Source organism: Scophthalmus maximus, chromosome 15, assembly GCF_022379125.1.
Source record: "Scophthalmus maximus strain ysfricsl-2021 chromosome 15, ASM2237912v1, whole genome shotgun sequence".
Classification (NCBI taxonomy): Eukaryota; Metazoa; Chordata; class Actinopteri; order Pleuronectiformes; family Scophthalmidae; genus Scophthalmus; species Scophthalmus maximus.
Genome location: NC_061529.1, coordinates 13,790,001 through 13,813,371, shown reverse-complemented (window position 1 = coordinate 13,813,371; position 23,371 = coordinate 13,790,001). Strand labels below are relative to the sequence as shown.

General features: G+C 46.0%; 2 protein-coding genes and 1 long non-coding RNA gene across 9 annotated transcripts; 1 reads left to right on the top strand and 2 right to left on the bottom strand.

Moving 5' to 3' along the window:
* Positions 1-314: 314 nt before the first annotated feature.
* Positions 315-16,470, top strand: LOC118286429 (coiled-coil domain-containing protein 9B). Of its 7 annotated transcripts, none has more exons than XM_047327223.1 (15): positions 315-531; positions 730-999; positions 3,225-3,332; positions 3,475-3,579; positions 3,716-3,874; positions 4,790-4,939; positions 7,226-7,279; positions 9,391-9,569; positions 11,017-11,066; positions 11,204-11,254; positions 11,506-11,602; positions 12,571-12,604; positions 12,699-13,290; positions 13,381-13,463; positions 13,821-16,470. In XM_047327223.1, the coding sequence occupies exons 3-15, from the start codon at positions 3,237-3,239 to the stop codon at positions 13,845-13,847; spliced, it is 1,677 nt and encodes a 558-aa protein (XP_047183179.1). In that variant the 5' UTR covers positions 315-531; positions 730-999; positions 3,225-3,236; the 3' UTR covers positions 13,848-16,470. The 7 variants fall into 7 exon arrangements, with proteins under 7 accessions (XP_047183179.1, XP_047183178.1, XP_035466777.2 ...); XM_047327221.1 differs by lacking the exons at positions 315-531; positions 730-999 and adding exons at positions 1,007-1,179; positions 1,254-1,457 and having other exon boundaries at positions 3,719-3,874; XM_047327220.1 differs by lacking the exons at positions 315-531; positions 730-999 and adding exons at positions 1,007-1,179; positions 1,254-1,457.
* Positions 16,471-20,482: 4,012 nt separating this feature from the next.
* Positions 20,483-22,406, bottom strand: LOC118286623. Its single transcript, XM_035611188.2, has one exon. The coding sequence runs from the start codon at positions 21,966-21,968 to the stop codon at positions 21,273-21,275; it is 696 nt and encodes a 231-aa protein (XP_035467081.2). The 5' UTR covers positions 21,969-22,406; the 3' UTR covers positions 20,483-21,272.
* LOC124849371 lies at positions 20,483-22,744 on the bottom strand. The gene is made up of 2 exons (XR_007029786.1): positions 22,474-22,744; positions 20,483-21,002 (listed from the first exon to the last, which is right to left on the bottom strand). It is a non-coding gene; the product is annotated as an uncharacterized LOC124849371 (long non-coding RNA).
* Between the last annotated feature and the right edge of the window lie 627 nt (positions 22,745-23,371).

Sequence of the window (23,371 nt, the reverse complement as noted above, 5' to 3'; positions counted from 1 at the left end):
AGAATATTAAATGGAAAAATTATAAAGAAAAGACAATAAAAAGAAAAGGGCATTCTATAGATATACATGCCCACAAATTTACTGTCTATATATACACACACATGCATAAAGAGAGAGAGAGAGAGAAAATAAATGTGCGCATGTGGAGAGGGTGACGAGATTTCACGTGTATGTTCTGAGCAGTGGATAAGTGAGGAGGGGAAAGAGCAAGTGCTTTAGAGACGGAGAGAGGGAGAGAGGGAGAGAGGGAGAGAGGGAGAGAGGGAGAGAGCATATGTGCAGGAGGGTGGGAGGGTTGGAGAGAGAGAGAGAGAGAGAGAGAGAGAGAGAGAGAGAGGGTGGACGAGCGGGTGGGTGCTGTGAAATCTGTTAACAGGGGGCTCTGTGCATTTGTTAGACGTCTTGGCTGCGTGCCCAACTCGGCTCATTGTAATCGAGGCATGATCGTGGACTCCGGGCAGTCCTCTCTGCCGCCTCGGCTGCCTTGCGCCTGGACTCAGCCCAGCTCCCACCGCTGACATGGAGAGACCCGTGAGTTCCTTCTTTCTCCTTCCCCTTCTCCCTTCCTCATCCCGATCCCTCCAGTTCCCTTCTCTCGTCTCTGGTATTAGCTTCCCCCGCCCCCCCCCCCCCCCCCCCCCCCCCGCTCCTCCCAGAGCTCTGTCGCAGATTCGGCTGCGATTCAGTGGTGTCTCTGCCTCTTTCTCTCCCCTGTTGTTGCTCCTGTAGGTGGCAGGAATGCTGGGTAGGAAGGAAGCCTTGGCAGCTTTCTCTCTGCGGGGCCCCCCTCCTCCCCCTTTTGCCTGCCTGTCCGGGCATGGGGTGCCGTCCACTGGCAGATCCACAGCGTCTCTGTGTGTTTTGTGATATTGTGTGTGTGTGTGTGTGTGTGTGTGTGTGTGTCTGTGTGTGTGCGTGTGTGTGTGTGTGTACGTACGTTACGTTACCCCTGCTGCTGCTGCACAATCAAAGAACTGGGCGGCTGCTGAACCCAGAGAGGTTGGTCCCCACACACAGTCTCCCCACTTTGGTTTGTGGAGGCCGGTGTTCACTTCAGTCACCGCCATTGGCCTCGCTGAGATCCAGAGTTAGCGGCGTGTCTCTCCCTTGCGCCTATTCTCGGTGGTATGTCCTCATGGTCTGTTGTGTTTGGATACCCTGACAACTCCAAGCTGTGAGGTAAACGCTCCGCAGCCTGCCGCCTCTTTCGAGTGAGTCCCAACTTTTTCTCATGCACCCTTGTGCCTTTGCAGGTTCAAAGCAGGTTCGAGACGCATCTGGACTGAGGATGTTTTTGCTGCTTTACAAAATATGTGTGCTGACACTGAGTGCAGTAGTTGAACTCACCTTCTCAGTGGCAGCCAGTGTTTGCAGGCGTTCCAGTGGTGGCCCGAAGGAAAAAGCACAGAAGAATTCCTCGCAGGCCCAACGTGATGGTCTTTGTGCGCTTGCGAGCTGTGAGTCATCATTCTCAGCCAGTAAAATCACAGAGGGGCAGCCTCAACGCACTTGTTGTCACTGAGGCAACAGTGGAGTATGACTGACTCACTATACCACGGCTGTTTCCTGCCTCTGTCGAGAAGATGTGAACCCTCGGGGTAACTTGGACCGGGTGTGCAAACAGAATAAATTTTGTGTTGTTTCACAGTTTCGACAAAGACCAGTGGCAAACTTTTGTCTCTGTCGTTGTCTCCTCGGCTGTGAGGAACAACAGATGGCCAAACACTCGATTTAGCCGATTGAGTTGAGAGACTGTTGTTCATTGAGGATTATCAGAGTACTACTCTTTCTGTGATGATTGAAAACCCCTTTGAAGACATGATGAGAGATTTGGTGCTGGCTTGAAATCCGTGGACTTCAGATAGAGGGAGGGATGAGACGGCAGAAAAATCCGATTTCATCTTTTCAAAGATTTATTCCATAAATCCGAGAAAATTGTTGCTGACAAAACTTACACTACACTACAACCTTTAAAGCTCATTCAACTATTGTGTTTAATCCATACAAAAGTGTGTGTGTGTGTGTGTGTGTGTGTGTGTGTGTGTGTGTGTGTGTGTGTGTGTGTGTGTGTGTGTGTGTGTGTGTGTGTGTGTGTGTGTGTGTGTGTGTGTGTGTGTGTGTGTGTGTGTGTGTGTGTGTGTGTGTGTGTGTGTGTGTGTGTGTGTGTGTGTGTGTGTGTGTGTGTGTGTGTGGCTCGTCGGGTGGTGATGTGTCAGACTATTTCTGCTGCCTGTCACGACTCTACAGACACGAGGTTGATATCAGTCCACTCATCTAACTCTTGGCAGGAAAGCACATAAGTGTATTTCCCAAAATGTCTAACTCGTCCTTTAAAACATTCTATGCAGGGGTTTTTACCGCAGCTTTTTGGCATCTCTGACATGTCACGCGCCTGGCCTGACCTGCCGGCGGCCGTGTGCTCAGTGTCGTTGCGTTTGCTCACGTCTGAGCGCTCTTCAACTTCGGCAGCAGCTCTCGAACGCGTCAGCAGCTGCCTCTGCGGAGATTTTTCAATATGGGGGCCCTTGCTGTGGGAGGAGGAATGCCCTTGCTGACCGCATCGGGATGCTTAGGATGCTCTGCATATGCATGCTGCCTGTGTAACTGAGCTCCGTGATGAATGCTCCATGTGTGGTGGGTGTGGTGGGTGTGAGGGTGTGTTATCACAGCACATGCTATGGAGTGGACACAAGACATTTGATCACTTGGATCGACCATGCATCAATGATTAGTTTACTTCTTAGCTTATGAATGGAGTAGAAACTAAGACAGACTTCATTATACAAATTTTAACGCTTGTTTTATGGAGACCTTTTATCTATTCAATGGCCGGAATGCGTGTAGAAGTAGTGGGGTATTAGTAGTATGCTAATCTAACCAGTCCTGAGAGCCGGCATAAAATATCTTGTTGGATTTGTTGCTCTGTCGTTCTCTGACTGATATCTTCTTCTCGAATTTAAAATATAACCCGTTTTCGATTTTTTTATGTTGACAAAGTTTGTGTTCAGCCAACATTTATCATTTGAGAGCTGTGTTAGATGGAGTTAATTGCTGGAAAAAGTGTTTCTTTGGTAGTGAAACATGCACGCTTTGGAAAATGTCACAGGATTACCAGAACAAAGCTCCAACTGTAAAATATCAACACATTTGTGCTGAAACACAACTCTAGAAGACGTGAGAGTACTTTTTGGTGCGTGTTAATAATCTGATGTGTTCTCTCCTAGACTCCCAGTGACATGCTGCCCAAGAGGGATCCTGGGAGGGACTCGGAGCTGGACAAGAGGATCGAGGCTCTCCGCAGGAAGAATGAAGTGCTCATGAAGAGGTACAAGGTGAGGACAAGTGCTCGCGGGGCAGAGAAGTATCTGTGACGTTCAGAGTAGAAATGCAAGTCTGAAGTATGTTCCCGTGATGGTCTCGCTTGCTCTCTCAGGCTTCCTGATTAGTTCATTGTTTTCGTTGAGTTGCATTTAGGAGGTGGAGGAGGACAAGAAGAGGGCAGAGGAGGAAGGAATGGCACTGCAGAGCCGCAAGGGCAAAGCTGATGATCTTACCATCACAATCAGCAAGTCCACCAGTGTGAGTGCCTGCAATATGAGGTGACGGATATGAAAACTGTTGCCGTTTATACTTTACAGACCATATGGTAAATAGATTTTCTGTAGAGGATGTAATAGAGTACACGTTGTAACGCGTTCCCCTGTTTGGTTTGAAGCAGGACAGTCGCGTGGTGGTGACCAAGCCGTTCAGCGATGGTTCACCGGCTGGGAAAGGGCAGCAGGAGGCGGGGCCTGACAGGGGGGAAGAGGGCCCTTCGCAGGCCGCTGGTCGGGGCCTCAGGAAGCAGCTAACGGTCACCATGGCAGGCAAGAAGGTAAATTCAGTGCACTGCCAATATCCCCTTGATGTGACAAGGGAAAAATATGGAACACGAAACCCCTGTAGTTTTATTGACATCAAAAAAAGTAATTCCTCATTCAAATCAATGAGTGCAGTTTATACAAGCAGTATAGTAAACAATCAGAAGGCTTCCGGTAGAAAACAAGTACGATAGCTTGCATAGTTTTTAATTTATATGCAGTGCACTGTTCAGTGCTTGATTTTGGGTTCCAGTTACTTTACAATATGAATGGACAAGAATTCTGGGTACATAATCCAATGATACTCATATACACATAAATATGTAAACTCATGGTATAGTTATTAAAAAAGGCTGACTAGCCTGTTTTATTAGGATACCATATCATACTAAAATTTGTAATTAGCATTAAACACAATGTACAGATGAGGCTGACATGAGACTGTATTACCATTAGTTTTAATGGAAATCAGGTCACAAACCAAATTTTTAGTTTAAAATGTAAGCCTGTTAGCTTTAAAGGGAAAAAATCTTGGTATCACAAAAGTCATTAGGACACATTCTCTGGGATGAGCACTGATATCTGTACCATATTATCGGACAACACATCCAATATTTGTTCTAATATTTAATTCTTGCGTCTGAAGTGGACGCAAGTTGTGAACTGACCAACATAATGACATCACTGTTCAAAGAGATATGATTTTAGCATGGTAATGTAACAATGTCATTTTAAGTTTAAATGTGTGCTAGAGGTCTCTGTCTCTACGTGTCATGTCATGTTTTGATTACTGCCCATAATCAATGTTAGAATTTTTCTATTTGCACACTCAAAATAAGAATCCAGACATGATATGCACCGGCGCTCTTGTTACACAAAGCACCAGGCTGCGGTTACGACACTCACAACACGAGTAACCGTCTCTCCAGGGCAAGAGGGTGGTGAGTGAGAGGCTTGAGAAGAGGCTGGGCCCCGCGGACGTCAAGAGCCCCGCAGACGATGGACATGCGAGGCGCGCGGAGTCGGCTGGGAGGGGGAAACAGCCACCTCACACGCCCAAGAGAAACACCGCAGTAGAGGTTTGAATCAGGCACACTGAACACTCCAGCGATCACATGCTTCGGTGTCTAAAACCCTGCTGTCTGCCTGCACTCTCACATCCCCCCATTCTGCGCGCTGCACTGACATGTTTTACATAGATGTCAGACATGTCGGCTGGCCACAGCCCTCCAGTGACGGAGCACAATGGTTTTGGACAGGAGGTGGGCTGGGGCTGTGACTGACTGGTGTGGGATTAGTGAAAGGGGGCGGCGAACAGAGGTGTCGGTGTGTGGAACAAAGAACGTAGAAAACAAATTGAGAATCTTCAAAAGGCCCGGATGACTTTTGACTTTTTTTTGGTGTGATCACACTCATGGATATTTAGCATATCTTTCTCCCCCTAAGGATCTTTTTGTTGCATCATTAGCGAATGATAAATCACCCGGCCTCTGTGCGCGGATGGCTTTGGGTTTGTGGAGTCTGCTGTAAAAGTTCACAGAGCCCCTCCGGTGCCACGGAGACTAATGGAGGATGGATAGAGGCTATAGCGGCTCAACTAAAGGTCGCGATATCAGCTATATAGTGAGACAGGAGAAAGCCCTTGTAATATCAATCGCTTTACTATATACTGTATGTTTGAGATCCTATGTTTAATGCAGACTGGCAGAGACACATGCACTTCCCCCAGCTGGGATGTGAAATGCCGCCACCCCCCCGTAGATAGTCTGTAACAGCTGCTCTACCTCAGTCTGAAGCACACACGCACACACACACACTAGTGGCCAACTCGATAAGCAGCAAAAAGCCTCACCACTGTGAACACAGACACAGTCACAGGAGGGGACTCTGGACACAACACAAGAGAAGCCTCTTTCTGAATACGTCGACACACACATATCTTGTCCGATTTGGCTGCAGTGCCGCTCACTGGCCTGCCGGAGCTAATGTGCACTAAATCTAGGGGCTGAACACGTTTGTTCTCTCGCCTTTATTTCTGGTCCGCTCCGTCTGTCCCCCCCTTTGTTCGTCATGTGGATTGAATCAGCACTTGAACAGTCGCCAGCGCAGCAGTCATCTGTGAATCCCAGACCTGGCTTCCACGTGTCCGCTGTTTACATAACCAGTTTCATTTTAACGTGGCTTATGAGGAGGAGAACACAGCTGGATGATGTGGGAGGAGGGAATGTCATGCACTATCTATCTGGTATTACAAAAGTATTTGTATGTAAAAGATCCATGATGACCTGCACATTGCTGTGGCTGTAGCCCTGCGTCTGCAATATCTTTTCAAATGAGTGTGAGTGTGTGTTTGCACCAGACACCCTGGAAATAAACAATGAGTCTGTGGGAAGGGTGTGGCTGTGTGGCAGTGTCCCCGTCAGATTGTAACGCCTGGAAGACTAGACGTCATTTCACACTAATGAGAAACAGTGAGAGGAGAAAGGAAACCCAGAAAGAGAGAGAGTGAGAGGAAAACAAGGAGGGAGAAAAAGAGGGAGAGGGCTCCATGCAGCCCACTGTCTGTTTCCAGCCTCCGGTTCCCTTTGCCCTCCTCTGGCACAATTGCGTCCCCATTCCCACCGTCCTGAAAGGGTCGATTTGATCTAATTAACATGCGACTGCCTTCTCGTCTGTGAAAAGCCCCATTATGCTGCCACAGAGACCTGGCACGGTGCCAGGAAGGGTCGTCGACGGAGAGAGGTAGAAGTGTGAGGGGAGAGGAGAAAAGAAACATGGTAGCCAGGGGTCTTTCCTGCATGCGTAAATGCTAAACTACATTGTGTGTGTGTGTGTGTGCATGTGTGCGTGCGTGCGTGCGTGCGTGTGTGCGTGCATGCGTGCGTGCATGTGTTGGGTGGGCGGATGGGTGTCATTGTCTGTATTCGTACTAAACCACTCTACCCAGCTTTTTTTTCTCTTTATCCCCCATGACTGTTGATGCAAGTGTTGTTGTAATGGCAACATGATCCATGCCGTCAGAAATACACCACAGACAAAATTCACAATATTCTCTACCTGCAGTCAGGTGACTACACCCTGCTCTGATGACCCTGTTGCATTGTGGATGTTTAAAACCAAACGAGTGCCGAGTTGCGCTGTAACGCCCTCAGTCCACTTGGAGGCAGCACAAGCCTCTTGATCTTTCTCTTCAGATGAGCCTGTGGACTTGCTTGATTGGCCTTTAGTGTTTTATTGTAGCAGTGATGTGACTCTTTACAACCACGTGTGATTGATGGCAACAAGCTGCTGCGTCACCCTTGTTGTTGTTGTTGTTGTTGTTGTTGTTATGTTAATCGTTCTGTTTCTCGTCTCTCCTCTGACAGGATGAGGGGCAGAAGCACGACGGGGAGCACCACAGACTTTTGGAGCAATGCAAGGTAGCACAATGCAAACACACACACAGATATCAACGTATTTTTTTATATGGATATTGATTCACTAAAAACACCTCAGAGGTCAAAGGTTGTTTTTCCAGCTCACATTGGGCACATGATTCACAGACAGAAAAAGAAAGAAGTCACCATATAAACACAGAAATGCAATTATTGGCTGCATCCCCATCCCACACATGTGAAAAGGCACAACGCGTCGCCATGCACACCTTCCTTGTCTAGGCCTCGTCCCCGTCTGCCTCCCACTGGCCTCGCGTGGAAACATTGCTGGAGTAGCTCAGAGCTGCCTCACAGATCAGACGTGCGATAAACAGGACGAGCTTCAAAGCGCCGCCGAACAAGCAACATGACAAGTGATGCTGTTCATGCCCCTCTGGCTCTGCGTGCGTTTCCTGCTCTCCAGTCTAAGCTGAGTGAGCGCGAAAGGAAATAAAATGCAGAGTTTTTTGCAGGTGTTGCGTAAGCGAAACTGTTTTGGTTTCATAAAATAAACTCTGAACCTCTGCAGGGATATTCAGCCCTAAACAAGTGCAGGGTCAGCAAAATAGCAAAAATCATAAGTTTTTATCACTATTCAATAACTAAACTATCTAAGTTTGTCACCAAGTCCTGCTCTTCCTCTTTCTGCATCATACCCACACTCTCTGTGTTACGTCCGTCGTACCTATCTTTGCCCCTGACAACCCCCCAGTGAGGCCCCATGCAGGCGAGTAATTGAAAAGGGCTAATTAGCAGGGGCGGCTAGGGTGGCAGCAGGCGGCGGCCTGTCGGAACATGTGAGGAGTGCCGTCCCCTGTGTGCCTTGACATACTCCAGGGGCCCGGAGAGGAAATAGAAAACACAGGGATGAGCACAGATGCTATGTTCGCCAAAACCTACGAGCAGAGAGGCAACATGTTTACTTGACTGTGATTGGTTGATACCTGAGGGGAAAACATAACCCAGCACATTTGTTTTTTTGTACTGACTGTGTTGTCTCTTTATGTTTCTGTTGGACATAACATGCAGAGAAGCATGTAGATGTTTTATGTATTCTTTGTAACACACAATCTAAATATTCTCTCTCCCGGAGTTTCCCAGCTTGGGATCAATAAAGTACCTATCTATCTATCTATCTATCTATCTATCTGTCTGTCTGTCTATCCATCTATCTATCTATCTATCTATCCATCTATCTATCTATCTATCTATCTATCTATCTATCTATCTATCTATCTATCTATCTATCTGTCTGTCTGTCTGTCTGTCTGTCTGTCTGTCTGTCTGTCTGTCTGTCTGTCTGTCTGTCTGTCTGTCTGTCTGTCTGTCTGTCTGTCTGTCTGTCTGTCTGTCTGTCTGTCTGTCTGTCTGTCTGTCTGTCTGTCTGTCTGTCTGTCTGTCTGTCTGTCTGTCTGTCTTGACATCGACATCATCCTCTTCTTCCAACGAACACTGACAGGCACTTTCTCTCACAGATTGCTGCTCCTCTCCCTTTAGAATTAGTCAGCGATTCTCTCTGCTCTCATCGCAGTAATCAATGAGCATATTAAGACGGGAAAGGAGGAAGGGGACCCTAATTGCGTTTACAGTACACTGCATTTCTGTCTGGCATATTGTCTCGACAATGTTTTGATTGTGTTGCCTCGCAGTCACTGCGGAAGACAAATAATGCACTTTTTGTAATCAAATGGGAGCTAACTGGGCCTCGAGGCAACCATTAGTATTTACATCGAGGCAGTAATTGGCATTTGCAGAATGCATGGAAGGACCACAATCCGCTTGTTTGTTCCCTTTTTATGTTTTCCTGACTGATCTGCACATCGCCCTGCTGTTGAATTATGTGTTAGAAGATGAAAAGCGGTTCTTGTTTATGACCACCCATGAGAGGATGTTGTTTAGCTGTTTCCCATACATTGCTCTGATTATTGTGTACAACGATGCTTCAAACAGATTATAGTGTGACACTGAGTGGTGCGGGTGATTTGATTTAGTCAACGCCAGTGGCTCTCTACTGATGAGCGGACTGATATATGTACACTGATATAAATCTTAATTTATAAGGCTTCTTGCTTTTTCATGCATCAAAACCCACTGACTTGTGTTCCTTGTTCACGTAGGAGCCCGAGAGCCTGCATGGCAGCACAGACCTCGACATCCCCACGTTGAAAGAAGAGCAGGAGGAGTATGTGAGGTGGAAGAGAGAGCGCGAGCAGATTGACAAGGAGAGAGTGGCGCGCCATAAAAACTCGAAGGGCCAGTGGAGGAGGGCATGGGATGTGGACAAAACTGAGAACATGTGAGACTTCTTAGAACTCGGTTTTCCCAAGGCACTTTGGGTTCACATAGCTGCTCTTCCGGCTGATATTACATCTCCCTCTATTTTTGTAATGAGGAAATCTTCTTTTTCAATCTTTGCCCATGAAATGTTAACTGAGTAGGCTTCTTCTTCTTCTTCTTCTTCTTCTTCAGTATTGCCTTATGAAGGCGACACTTGGTGCTGGTTGTCAAATGGAGAGTAGAGCTTTATTTGGCCAGTTAGCAATTGTAGTAAGTATTTACCCCCTGGTCTCAAATTTACTTATTTAACTGCAAAAAAAATATTTAGCTTAGTTTAGGCTTGGGCATAAACCCAGCATCTATAAAGCTCCCTTATTGAAATGCTATGTCTGGTTTGTGCAATCTGAGCATGAATAGAAATGTAAAAACTGACAAATTGTGGTTTTCCCAGGAGAAACATGACCCAGCTAACATTATTTCTAAATTTAGTTTTTTTGCACTTTGTTTTTTGGGGGATTAAAAAAAAAATCAACGACTAATTAGAGATATATTAAGTAAATAGCAAAAATAAAAGTCAGAAGGTTTAACTTAGTGCCCTTTTCTTAAAGTTGAATTATAGTGCCATAGTAGTGGTCTGCGTAAAGATCAGCTTCATTAGCTAATCCGCTACAATAATGTAATTTAAGTGTAGAAGTAGATAACGAGGAAACTACCCTTGAAGAACAGCCTGTGTCTTTCTAGTTAGATCATTTAGTGGAAGTGTCCATTAGATGAGCGTCCTGGATTAGACGCCACATGATCACAAGACTGAATCAAGTCACAGTATTACATCAGTGGTTACATCACAAAATGATTACTGCTGAGGTGAAATGTGCCATTGTATGCAAATTGTATCACTATTACTTTGCTGTGTATTTTAAATTTTGAAGACTTGCTCTATTTTTAAAGCCCACGAGCAGTATGTTAAACACACAAAAAGCCCGCCCTCCCATTCCTTCATGAAATCACACAATAACTCCCCAAAATGATAGATGGGGGAAAAAACACTATTTTTAAGCATTTTTGGGATTGGAAACTGGGCTGAAGTACAAAAGGTGACAAACCTGCTGAACAAATAAATATCCTGAGTAAATGAATGTGCTGTTTAAAGGAGCATCCAACATCAGTGTCTATTTTTAGCTGGGGATAAGGGACGGAATGCCTTGCCTTATTTGGCGAGGCTTAAACAAGGCCCCAGAGTAAGAACAGAAGAGGAAATGTGTTTTTGTTTCAACGATCTAGGTGGTTTCAGTGGATGTTAAATGAAAGGGTGAGACGGGTGGAGATAAAACCCAACAACCTCTTATTGCTTCTGCTAAAGGCCCTTGATAAATGTCCAATGATGATACTTGAATGTGGCGTAGATGAGCTGTTATGTCCCCTCAAAGAAAATGTGTGTGTCTGTCTTTGTGCACCTCTGCTTTTAGGTTTCCAGACAAATCCCTGCCTGATAGAGACTGGGGGCCTTGTAGCAGAGGTGAGACATGCTCCAAACTGAGAGCATGAGAAATAGACCTTTGTTATCAAAGCATGTTGATAAAAAAAAAAGGTTGGATAAATTGTTATCTTGGTCTTTTTAGTTTTATGAATTATTATTATTTTTTTCAATTCCAGGTGGAAGAAATGCTAGAAGAGGACAACCCAGGGGAAATATGGACCAGCGAGGTATCCCACACTTGAATATTGTTTATTGATTAGTTCTTTCGTGCTTTAATATATTGTCAAATATTGTACACCAAAGCTAATGAATTATGAATGAAATTCAATAAACATTGTAAACTGGAGGGATATCAGCTTGGAAAAAAGTTCCAATTTAACAAAATGTAAGCCCACACATTGAGGAAACTAATACAAAAATACTCTTGTGATTACTTTGTATGTAAATTGTGATTTAATTGCGACTTCTCCTGTCTTAGGTCATGAGAAACGAGGAAAAGACAAGGGAAATAAGAATGTGCTTGTGATGAGCAGCAAAGCTAAAGGAAAAGATCGTTTGACTGGGAGGGCCAGGAGGTCAGTGACGGCTAAACATGATCTAGTGTGGCACTCTACAAAAAAAACACACCGCCTGATCTTAAACTTGATTCAACCTTCGAAGTGTCTCCTTCACCACAGCCTCAATGAACTGTTAAGAGAAAAAGTTACTATGGCTAATGAAATATGTGGATTGGTTGTGAACGCACTTTGTTTCCCCTGCACTGGGCCCTAATGTACAAATTCCCCTGGACGTCATGATTTACAAATTGTGGCAGCTGACTGTAACCCAGAAGGCCTCATTCACATGTCACTGCGTTCATTTAAAAAAATAATAGTGTTTTACCTCCAGCTTTTCCCCTGTTGTGAAACAAGCGACTGTGCTGTCTGTTGAGGAGGCTGTCGGGTTGTGCTGTTACACAAGCGGTTGCTTATAATCTCAAGAAAGCCACGAGACCACAGACCTGGAAGAGCGGCATCATAACCCTCTCAGTGTGGAAATGTAATGTGCCAGGTGGTTTGTCTCGGTGGCGGCCGTAGGTAGGAGTCATTGAACAATGTGAATAAAGTTATCAGGATGTGCTTTTGTCCCAGCTGGCAATAGATCCTGGCCTAGTGACAGGTCGGACACAGGCCACTTGTACGACCACAGCTGAGGCCCAAGTCTCAGCTTGCTAGAGCTAAGCTACTGTATCCAAAGCGTTATCCACATTTCTCATGAGTTACCTACTTTTCCTGTCTTTTACGTGACTATGCAATGTGAAAAGAGAGAAATCTGCTTATTTGCTCACTTGTCGCGATCGAGATGAGAAGATACGATTAAATACGAAGCTACCAACGGGAGGCCGAGTTAGGGTGTCAAATTGTCAAACGGACATGGTGCCGATCTTTTTATCTAATTCTCCACAGAGAGCAAAACATTTTTTTATGAAATTAAGAGTGACATCACTACTCTCACACTGTTACTGTTCTAGAAGTCACTTGATCGAAGTCCCTTCATTTTTCAGATGGCACACAGATGAAGAAGGAGAGAACCTAGAGGTGAGAAGTGAAATCTCTGTTTGTGTGAATATGAACAGTGAACATGTGTTAGTGAGAGAGCAAAAACACCCAATTTGTTGTTCTCATCTCTCAGATCTCTGCCACGACATTGGAGGAATACTTGGAGGAACTTGATGTCCTCACAGATGATGTCGACGTAGAAGATCCGACAGTTGAGGACACGAAAACGAAGCTGTCGCCCAGCCCGGACCTGCCGGGTGCGTCTGAGGAAGTGAGTGGGTCCACAGCTCCTGTGTCAGCTGGAACCGCAGGAGAGGACGCCGTCACTCAGGGGCGAGCAGAGGCCTCGCCCCCTCGGAGCTCGGAGAAGAAAGTACGGTTCTCAGAGGAGCTCATCCGCGGAGCTCACACGGGGCAAACCACAGGATCTCAGGACTTTGCCAGCTCAGAATCAAGAAGTCCGGGATCCTCGCCTGAAACGCACAAACAGGAAGTCCGAGGGCCACAGCAGCTGGATGGGGGCAGTCCTCGGGACCAGGGAGGTGGGCCGTCTGCTTCTCCCGTAGCCCAACAGCAGACTTCTGACACTGAATGTACTGAACAAGGAAGCAATCCCCCCACAGCTCCCAACAACCCCCCTGCTGAAAAAGCCAGTGCCTCTCCACGTGCCGCCTCTGTCCAGCCTGTAGAGCTTGCAAAGTGCAATATCAGCAACACGAACGCAGGTATGAAATAGCCTCAGTGGCCCTCACATTTTCCTCTGCTGGCACATCTGGACGATACATAACTACGTTGATGTTGGTTTTCTCACCTAGAGGAGCTAATAGACTCCGGACTGTCTGTCCTGAGCCTGGAGTCGGGGGAAACACACCCGACGCACTGCACCAGCAGTGACAAGGTCAGTGGGGGCCACAGGGAGAGGGATGGGGGGATCAATGGATGTGTAAATGGCCTGAAGAAGGGAAGTGCAAATGGATGAGGAGTTAAGTTGAAGAAGAGAGAGAGGCTGTAATATCCATTTTAAGTTTAAGTATATTTACTTACTGGGAGGCCTGTTTCGAGAAGCAATCTCAGGGAAGAAGGCCTCTTCATCTCATCCAGCACTGAAACAGCCCGGTGATATACGACCTTAAATCGGTTGCACAGAAGGAAAGTGACTGGCCTGAGATAAATCAAAATACTGTGGAGTATAGAACAGAGATTACAGCTTTGATTAATACATTTTTGTGTATGTTTTCTTTCTTTTTTTCTGCAGGCACGAGAGCACGGGAAGATTGTGTGAGCGACATTTTCAGGGCGGAAACGCTGAAACCAAAACGCGGCGACACAGAGCCGAGGCCTCTTTGCGTTCGGATGCTTCATCTTGCTTCAGGTTGCTCTCTTGAGATACCGAGTGTACGGCTTACACGCGAAAAAAACCCCCGTGGTTTCACTTCTTAGCTGTGGCATGTGCCCACCCACTGAAGTTTTCAAATATCAAACATTTGACATAGGAATGGTGAACCTTTTCCCTGCTCAATTATTCTTAGATCCAAGCACTTTATGGATATATAAAGTATGTGCACTGACACGTTACACAGTTTGTTAGTATGCTGCTCGAGTGCAATATCACTGAATGTTTACATGTGTATCAACATTTCAAGGTACATATCAGGAGGCTAGTAGGCCTTGGCAAAGAAACTACAGCCACAGACACGTCATCTTGTGCCTGATTCTGCCTTCGAGGTATTTTCATTAATGGAATAATAAAATCTGCATCACAGTATGTGATGATACAGTAGAATCGGCACCTACAGAGTAGAGTCTGTATTTCTACACTCAAATCTGCGTTAGAAAGAAATGATTTGTTTCCAGCATGAGTCCGTGTCCTTACCTGAATTGGAAATCAATTTATTATTGAAGGCCACATTTGAGACTTGTTGTCTTAGTGGACACTGACAGAGATACTGTTAAGTTTTCCAAAACATTAACACATGGCATAAATGTGTTTGCTATTAGGAACATTTTTATGCATGAAGTCTCTACACTGATTTTACTACCATGTGCGTCATGGTTAGTGCGACACAGCCTGGGACAAGAGACCCATCATGTCTAAGAGACTAATCCAGATGATGTCATGCTCATTTCGCTGAGTTTTTCCCAGTTATGAAAACCCAAAATGTATTCAAAAAAGCCAGTGTTACAAACTGGGGGAGGTGTCTAGCTGGCTGATATGAGCAGACAAAAATAAATGCTCTAAAATTGCATTTTTGGGAATTACAGTATCCAGTGTTAATGGAACTTGCCCCATACTAAGCACAAAGTCAAGACGCCTTGGCCTCTGTTAGAGTTAGACTATTCTCTATGTGACCTTCGTAGAAGTGCAGGTGTAAATCACTGGTGCATACTGTTAAGGTAATGGTCAGCTTCCCACTGTAGGACTTGATTCTCGATTTACAACTCAAACAATGGTTTAAGCCCTGAATTGTTTTTTGTTTTTTGAGTCTGCTCTCCCTCAGACTCTTATTTAATGTTTTTCTTACACTTCATGAAATTGCAATTTAACGTCAAATTTTGCCAACGTAGACAGTGGTCAGGAGAGAAAATAGTCATGGTTGTGAATCAAAAAACAATTCAGGGCTTAAACCATTGTTTGAGTAATGGTTTGCTCGTGTTGTTCTCAAACAGCCAGTGTGAAGAGTCTCGGAGCAGAAGGGCGGAACAGTGTCCAATCTTCTCTCCCTGTTCAGGCCTTTTGTTTCTTTTTTCACCCCTGTGGGACAGACAGGCTTGTTCCGCCGAAGATACATTATCCGGGTCCCCGAGGATTCAGCCTTTAGTCCGTAGACAAAACACTGGGATTTCAGCGGCAATTCCCTCCTGACACTGTGGTGTCGTTTCTTCTCTTTTATAATCACAAAAAAAACAAAAACACAGCTGACACTTTTAAAAAGGGGTTCAGTCTGATGTCGTGCCTTGCATATTGGCTTCTTCAATACCGAGGCTGTACCTTTATTTCATGTGATTTTATTGATTATTTTTATTGATTTTATTTATTTGCCTCCCCATTGGACAACAGAATGTTACCTAGAGTGATTTTTCCGCAAATCTGACACGGTTTTAGAACGATGTCTATGTGCATTATAGTGGCCCGTTTTCTATCCTCTGTGACGCGTATGGATCTGTTTTTATTTATTGCCAGCCTACTGTTGTGTTTTTTAGTATCGGCGAAAACTATGATGAGAAGCCTCGCAAGAACTCTGTCCTCGGAGGAGGACTTGGCTTTTTTCGCTACAGTTTAGTAAACGGTTGTGTAACGGAAGTAGACGACATAGGGCTCTGCGGCTCAGAGCATGTTCACTGTCAGCCTCAACATGAGGCTGCATCAAACACAAACCATCGAGAATCTAGTAGAAGCACACGGGGAAAAAGAGAGAGGCAGGTTACAATGTTCAGGGCCAGTCCAGCCTTGAGTAGGGGCCTTATTCTGTATCATATGTGGAAACTTTACTGAGTGGTAAAATAAACATGTCATTAAAAAGCAAGTCGTGTAGATCACCTCTGAAACACTATGAAATTCCTTGCGAGATTCCGTTTAGTGAAAGGGATTTTCAGGACCTACATCCATAGAGCGGTTTGTCCTTGCACTTGTCCATTTAGTTTCCAGACATCTGCCTTATCAGCTCACTGAAGTGACGAAATGTAGGAGGTGTTTGAGACTTGTCCTCTGTGTTTCCACACGCACACACACACACACTCATGAGGAAGGAATGAATGTACAGTATGTGTGTGCCTTTGTATGAATGTCTGTGACCCCCAGCCTTTTACTGTCCAGAGGCCTCATGCTTAGCTTCATCGACTGCAGAACAATTTGGAAGGAAGGAGGCATACAGATCTTCAATAAAGTTTTTCTGTATTTAAAGTTCTCCAAGCATGACTGGCCTTATTTTGTCGCGCCGTCACCCTCTACACGTTGCTACATGCGACGACACCATACATGCCTATTAATTCATTCTCCTAATAGATAAAATACAAAATCAAAATACACGGCCTCTGTGGTGAATCTCAGCAGGCAGAAATGTCAAGCACATTGCAGCAACTCATGTTGGAGTTTATTAATTTCAGATGCGCTCTCTGCAGGGCTGTTGAATTAGAATAGGCGGCCTCGCACCTCTACAGGTGGGACCTCCCATAGGTGCCACTATTGTAATTATCTCCTCCCGAGGCCGTCTCCACAGCAGCCTTCTGCCACGGAGGCTTTCTGCCTTGTGTAATATTGTAGGCTACTGTCTAGGCCTGCTCTGAGGTCTGTTATGATTTGGTGCTATATAATAATTAAAATTGATTTGACTCACTCTCCTCGAAACATAACCATAATGTTGTGTTTTCTGCAGTTGCCCACATGCCGCGCGGTTTTCCGATGAGATAACGAAACACACTGTTCCTGTCCATATCACTGCTGGTTCACTTTGGTGCAAAGCTGGCTAATAGTTTGGAGTGTCTGACACAACAGTGCACTACCGTGGGGGTGTTGGTATTATGGAATTAAGCGCAGTAGGCTGTACTAAAGCATTGAAGGGGCAGTGTAGGATTATGTCAGCTGCACTGTGCAGTGGAGCTTCAGAAGTCTTCCTGAGGAGAAAAAAAAAATCAAAAAGAGCTCGAGCTTTTGGTCAAAGCAGCTTCTGGACCGCACATTGCTGGGTGCCCGTTTTTTCGGATGCATCAATAGGCTTTTTGTTTTGGTCCTTGGTTTGAAATTTGTGGCTCGGGGAAAAGTTTCTTCGACAGTAGTTTGAGATGTCACAGTGGAGTAAATGTCCTCATTTCACAAAATGCCAAATCTACAGTTTTAAGCGGAAGTCTGCATCGCTCCGATGATGTTCCTCCCGGTTTTTATGGTGCCTCTTGTTAGCCCTGCGCTGAAGGTAGCAGTCGAAGGCTCTTTGTTTCCTTACCGTTGATGGATGTAGGTTAAGTGGAAGAGCTCTGGGGCCGGCCTTGCGACCCTGACAGGACCTCACACGGACAGGTTGGCAGTCCCCACTGGGCGCGTGCGTCACTACTCTCCCCCACCCCGCACCCCTGAACCCGGCCCTGTCATGGTTCTGGATGTAACAACCACGCCTCAGCAGCTGCCACGATCAGCCACCACCCGCCTCCCTCCCTCCATCCCCTTGGGCAGGAGGCAGGAGACTGGGCGACATGATGTTCATGTGCCATGTCTGCCATACTGATGGTGAGTGGCTCCTTTTTTGGAAGAGGCACTTTAGAAATCAGGTCAAAGGCTCAGTATCGACAACGTTAATGGAAATGTTTGATTTAATATTCTGTTGGAGCACGTCATTTAGTTTTCATTTCTGCAGCTTAAAAATAAATATAGGTAAAAAATTGCAAATGTAGTTAGCTACACATGATGCAATTTGTTTCTCCCAGCTAATACTTTGAAATGGGACAGACATGTTGTCCCACAGTATAGCTTTAAAATCATGTATTCCAACATTTTTTTTAACCTTTTCACCTTGACAGACTGAACATTTCATTTACCTGTATGATGATATTATATATACCATATAATATTAGTATTAGTGGCTAATCTACATCATATTTATCAGTTATGTGTTGGAGTGTTTCAGTTAACTAGGAATGATTGAAAAAGGAATGGCATTTATTTTTTAAAAAGGTCTTGAGGCTATATTATTAAACTCCCCAAAAGCCACGCAACACAGTGCCTGGATACGCACGGCTTCACTTTTGTTTTAAAATGCATAACTCCTTACATTTGCCCTTTTTGTTAACTGAAAAATCTATTGTTCACTGACTTCATATTGTTCCCCTGCACAGCAAGACAACATTGTGATATTGATATACATTTTGTGATGGTGTCTCGCTGAAACAATGAAGGGCCTTTAATCCCTTCAGATTTGTTGGAAAGGTCGCTTGGTTGTACTGTGTCACCCCCACAAATGTCAAACCTGGTGGGGAAAACAGTTTTAGCTGAATATAATCCACTCTCTTTACTCAAAAATGTGTTTTGCTTATTTTAAATTTTGCTCTACGATTGAGCTTCAACTACGCAAAGTAGTTTGATACTAGATGACGTGTGTGTGTGTGTTCACTTTTACACTGACGGTGAAAAGTTCCATTGTGTTCATCTTCACATCTAGGTTTAGGACGCACATGCACAGCAGGACTGTGTTTTAACGTTTCGCAAACCAACATGCACATTCACACAACGAGGAGTGCACTTAAGCCCAGAATGGGCTCGTGTCTCTGGTTAAACTTTTAAGGCCAAAAATGATTTCTCATTTTTCAATGAACGAATGAATGTTAGTTAAACGTATAGGACACATTTATATGTCTAAAAATATATCTGGAGGATGATCGCTAAAGGTTAAATGCAAGATATTGATCGCCACTATCAATCAACTGTGTGTCACCGTCACCAGCATCTGGGACCAAAACAAATGCTCGGTCGGCCTCACCTCCGGCCTCCCCGCTCTGGACACAACTACCCCTCCCTCCTCCACAGGTGTTGCCTTATACAGTCTATGGGTCACTGAGAGCAGCCCCTCTAGCATTAAAGGGACCAGTACAGCTGCAGTATAAAAAACAACTGTAGTATGAAAAAGGTCAGGAATGGCACTATCACAACTAGCTTTTATGTATATAATATATTTTTGTTTCTAAATCATTTGATAAATGTGCTTTTTTTTTTATTATTTCCTGTCTAAAGATATGATGTGATCTGTAATCGTTAACAACGTAAACAAATGAATCTCATTCCAGAATGATTTCACAGATAGATAATGTAATCATCTGCCTGGGTGAGCGAGTTCAAGAGTCACAAGGTCAGATGCTGCGTCCCGAGTCCGGAGTAGCGTCCAGCACTAACTGTCGATTCTGACGAACTCCTTCATCAATAGGTCAGTCATTACTCCTGGCATATGTCACGAGAAGCCTTGTGAGGCACTGTTAATGCATCTGTCAAGGCCCTTCTCCAAACAGAGCCCCGCTGCAGAATTGACAGGCCTGTCACTGTGTTATGGACACTCTGTTTTACATTTTTCCGGTGCACACACTCACATGGGAGATGCTTGCGTCTTATGCTGTCTCCCCTGATGAATGGACTTCCTGTTTGGCTCACCACGCACATACCTTGGCTTTGTTTCCGAAAACCTGTCACCTTAACGCGGCAGCCATCGCCGTTAACATCACACTGTCTTGCTCAGCATTAAAAAAAAGAAGTGAGCAGTTTTATTTTCAGTGTGATAGTAAACGATGCTTGTCACCGCCAGTACAGAAACACAGACCTTTCAGCCGAACAGTCCTTTTTTTTTCATCAGAGTGAGCTGGACCAGAAATAGCACCAAGCGCAGGCTTGTGTAATGTGTTCTCTGTTTTTCTACTGAGCAACAACAGAGCTCTCGAATCGATACGCCTCCCTCACATGCTGACGGGTGAGTGCATGGGGGGTGGGGGTGGGGTGTCTCACTTCCACTTCATGCAACATGTGACTGTGTGAAGTGGTTTTCAGTCAAGGGTGCAGCGAGTGAACTGTGGCGGACTGGGAGATGAATGCGTCTCTTTCTGTGAGGAGTGGACAGTCCCTCTGATCACACACACACAGTTCACCCAAGTCATTAAAGGGCCCCTCATCAGAATTGGACTGAACGCCCAGATCACAAGACTGACCGTAAACGGACTGCTCTTTGTACTTTGTATTATTAATGCAGAACCTACTTCTTCGCATCAATGTGCACAATGTTGTTACACTCCGAAGTGAGCTGCACTTCCTTTAAAATCCATCCGACTTTCCCCCTAAAACGCTGGCTGTTAGGAAAAACCCAACATTGGTTTGAATGTATATCACGCATTCTGACTGTGAATAAATAAAATATCATTAATATACAGGGTTATATAAAACCACAGAATGAGTCATTTTCTAAGGATGTTTATTTGTACCTTGTGATATAGTTCTATCTATTATACATACTGTAACTTTATTAAAAATCCTCTACTTACACTAAAAGTTTATCGAGGCCTAAAAGATGTACGCCTGCCCTGTATGTACATGACCGAAACACACAATACATTTACATGGCTGTATGCACATACCTGAGCATAACTCAACAATGCAGTTCTTCTACTCGGAATCCAGGTTTGATCCATGAACAGGAAAAAAGTACAGTCTACATGTTAAAAATGCAACTAACGCAGTAGTGCTGATTGAGAGCAGCCGGTGGATGGCAGTGATGTGAGGCGCTGTCTGCCCCGCGAGACATGTTGATGTCCAACAAAATCAAAAGCATCTTTGGAGCCTTTGTCCCGTTAGTTTGACAAAATGACTATGGCAGTCTTGTCCACAGGCAGGGGCAGGTCAGTGCCTCAGAAGCTGTCCGAGGTAAAGGAGACTCACACACACACACACACACACACACACACACACACACACACACTCTGATGTTTAAGGCATACTGATGGCCTAAAATGAAAACAGAAAATACAACAACAACGCATAGTTATTGTTGAGGGGGGGATCAGTGTTGATAGAAGAAGCAAGGATTCCTCTTTTGTCAGTCACAAGGGCGAGATATCAGTTCATGTGTGCAGTTCAACATCCACAAGGGAATCTGCAGTATTAGTTTTAAGAAGAGGGCCTGTGTGTTATCCGACCTGCGGCACTGAGTCCTCGTGTGTGTGTGTTGGGGGGATCAGGGATCAGGGATCAGGCCCCGGTCGCTCGGCTCGTCGGAGGGGCAGTGGCAGAATCCGCAGCCGGCTGCTGCTGCTCGGGGTCGCGTGCGTCAGTCGCCCCTGCACCCCGGCTGCGCGCCCGCCTCTCCTCCTCCTCCTCCTCCTCCTCCTCCTCCTCCCCATGAGTCGTCTCCCCGGTGCCTGACGGGATGAGCCGCTGGCTCAGCCGGGGTTCGGACGCGTGCGCCTCTTCGCCCGGTCTCTCCGCGTCTGTGTGGCCGCGGGGGGACGTGTAGAGTCCGTCCTCCCGCCGCGAGTGCGCAGCGGCTGCTCGCGGGGAGACGGCCGCGCTCTCGGCCATGTCGTCCCACTGGAACGCCCGGCCGAGCCTGGTGTGGTTGGCCGACAGCTGTCCCGTCTGCGTGGAGTTCCACTCGGACACGCTGCCACTGGCGGAACCGTTGGTTGAGGTGTTGGCGGCGGCGGCGGTGACCTCCTCGTGCACCCCCGGCTTCCCCGCAGAGGATGCGCTAGTTGGTTTCCAAATGAGGCTGTAGTAGATCGCCAGGATGATGGCTGCTAGGGACACGGACAACACATAGGCAAAGACAGTGGCCAGTCTCACCCACTTCTTGTTCGTCTTAGCAGCCATCTTAGCCTTTTTGTCCCCCGTGTAAGTGGCAGGCTTGCCCCTCTCCATATTGGGCATGAAGTCCCGTTCCCTCATGTTGCCCCTGTTCTTTCCTCGATGCTCCACCACCCCCTCCGTCTTGAAGGCTTCTTGTTATCCACAGTCCAGGAGAAGACGGGCAGGTCTTTTCTTTGCAGTTAAATTGATTTCTTGTAATTCACTTGATGTCAAAAGCGCTGCGCGTGACACTCGACACCCGGTGCACCGTTGCGTTTCATAATGGACATCGAGCATCCGCGGGCTGAGCGCGCGTCTCAGGGTCCGGCAGCGGCGGGACGGACGTCTCCCTCGCACGACGTTTCCCGGGAACGGCCGGCGGCGCGGTCCCACGGCGAGTCTGCAGGAGGAGATTTCATGTCATCTATCAGAGAGGATTCCGTGAGATCACTGCATACGGTGCACAGCTGCAAATCCAGCAGATGAAGCGGCTGGCTCAGCTAAAAATACAGGAGAGGGGGCGGGCGGTGGCTCTTAAAGAAGCAGCAGCAGCAGCAGCAGCTGTGTGTGTGTGTGTGTGTGTGCAGCAGCCCGAGAAGAAAACCACACACACACACACACACACACACACACACACCACTCTGTTGCGCACATGGAGAGCCGGATGTTGTTTCTGCAAAGTGTTTACCCACAGTGCACAGCATTTGGGTTGTGTTAGATATTGGGTAAGACCATCAATGGATTTTGTCCGTGAATTATGTCATTTTTCCAATCCGCGGATAAAAACTAGTGACCTCAGCCATCAGCCTAGATAAGAGATGTAGCAGTTTTGTTTTGGATGGTCTCGACCTCTTGCTACCTGTTGGCTGCGCCACTCCCAGCGCGTCATTTCAGCACAACGGACAGCGCCCGGGCCTTCTCACTGCGCATGTGCACCGCGAGTCTGCGGGTGGAACGAGTGACGGAGAAGGGCGGCGACAAGTGGTCAGGGGCGTTTCAAAGGGACTCTGGGGGCCCCAGGCAAGAGGGACCTGGGGGGCCCTACATCGAACCGAGGGGGCCATGTTCACAGGTTTCCATAACATGGTCTAATTGTATGTAACCGATTAAAACATTTAAGGGGGTTCTCACAAAATTGTCCTTAACGAGGACTAATGGAAATCAGAGTGACACACATAAACCGCAGCGTTAAGGCCATTTGTCAAAGCAAAACAGTTAGTTAAAAGTTGGAACAGGGGTTGAAAGTTTACAATCAAGTGCACGATTGTCACAAAATATATCTTTCTAGCAATAGCTGCCAATCCTACTGCCACAAACACGACTCTTATGTTATTGTACATGATGCCATGTGACAGAGGAGACAAACAATGTTGCTCACATGTGCACATTGGGGGGCGATGATATGGAGATGCGAGGAAGGCAATGATCCGCTGATGTTGGTGAACCTAAATGGAGGTGTAATATGTATTAGTCCTTTTAAGATAATGTTTGATTTAAAAAAA

What these genes read in the sequence shown, in the direction of transcription:
- LOC118286429 (XM_047327220.1), top strand. Translation starts at nt 1,434, where the DNA reads ATGGTCTTTGTGCGCTTGCGAGCT. An exon ending in GACTTTTGGAGCAATGCAAG is followed by an intron (nt 7,280 to 9,390) that starts GTAGCACAATGC and finishes TTGTTCACGTAG; the next exon opens with GAGCCCGAGAGCCTGCATGG. An exon ending in TATCAGCAACACGAACGCAG is followed by an intron (nt 13,291 to 13,380) that starts GTATGAAATAGC and finishes TTTCTCACCTAG; the next exon opens with AGGAGCTAATAGACTCCGGA.
- LOC118286623 (XM_035611188.2), bottom strand. Translation starts at nt 21,968, where the DNA reads ATGAGGGAACGGGACTTCATGCCCAATATGGAGAGGGGCAAGCCTGCC.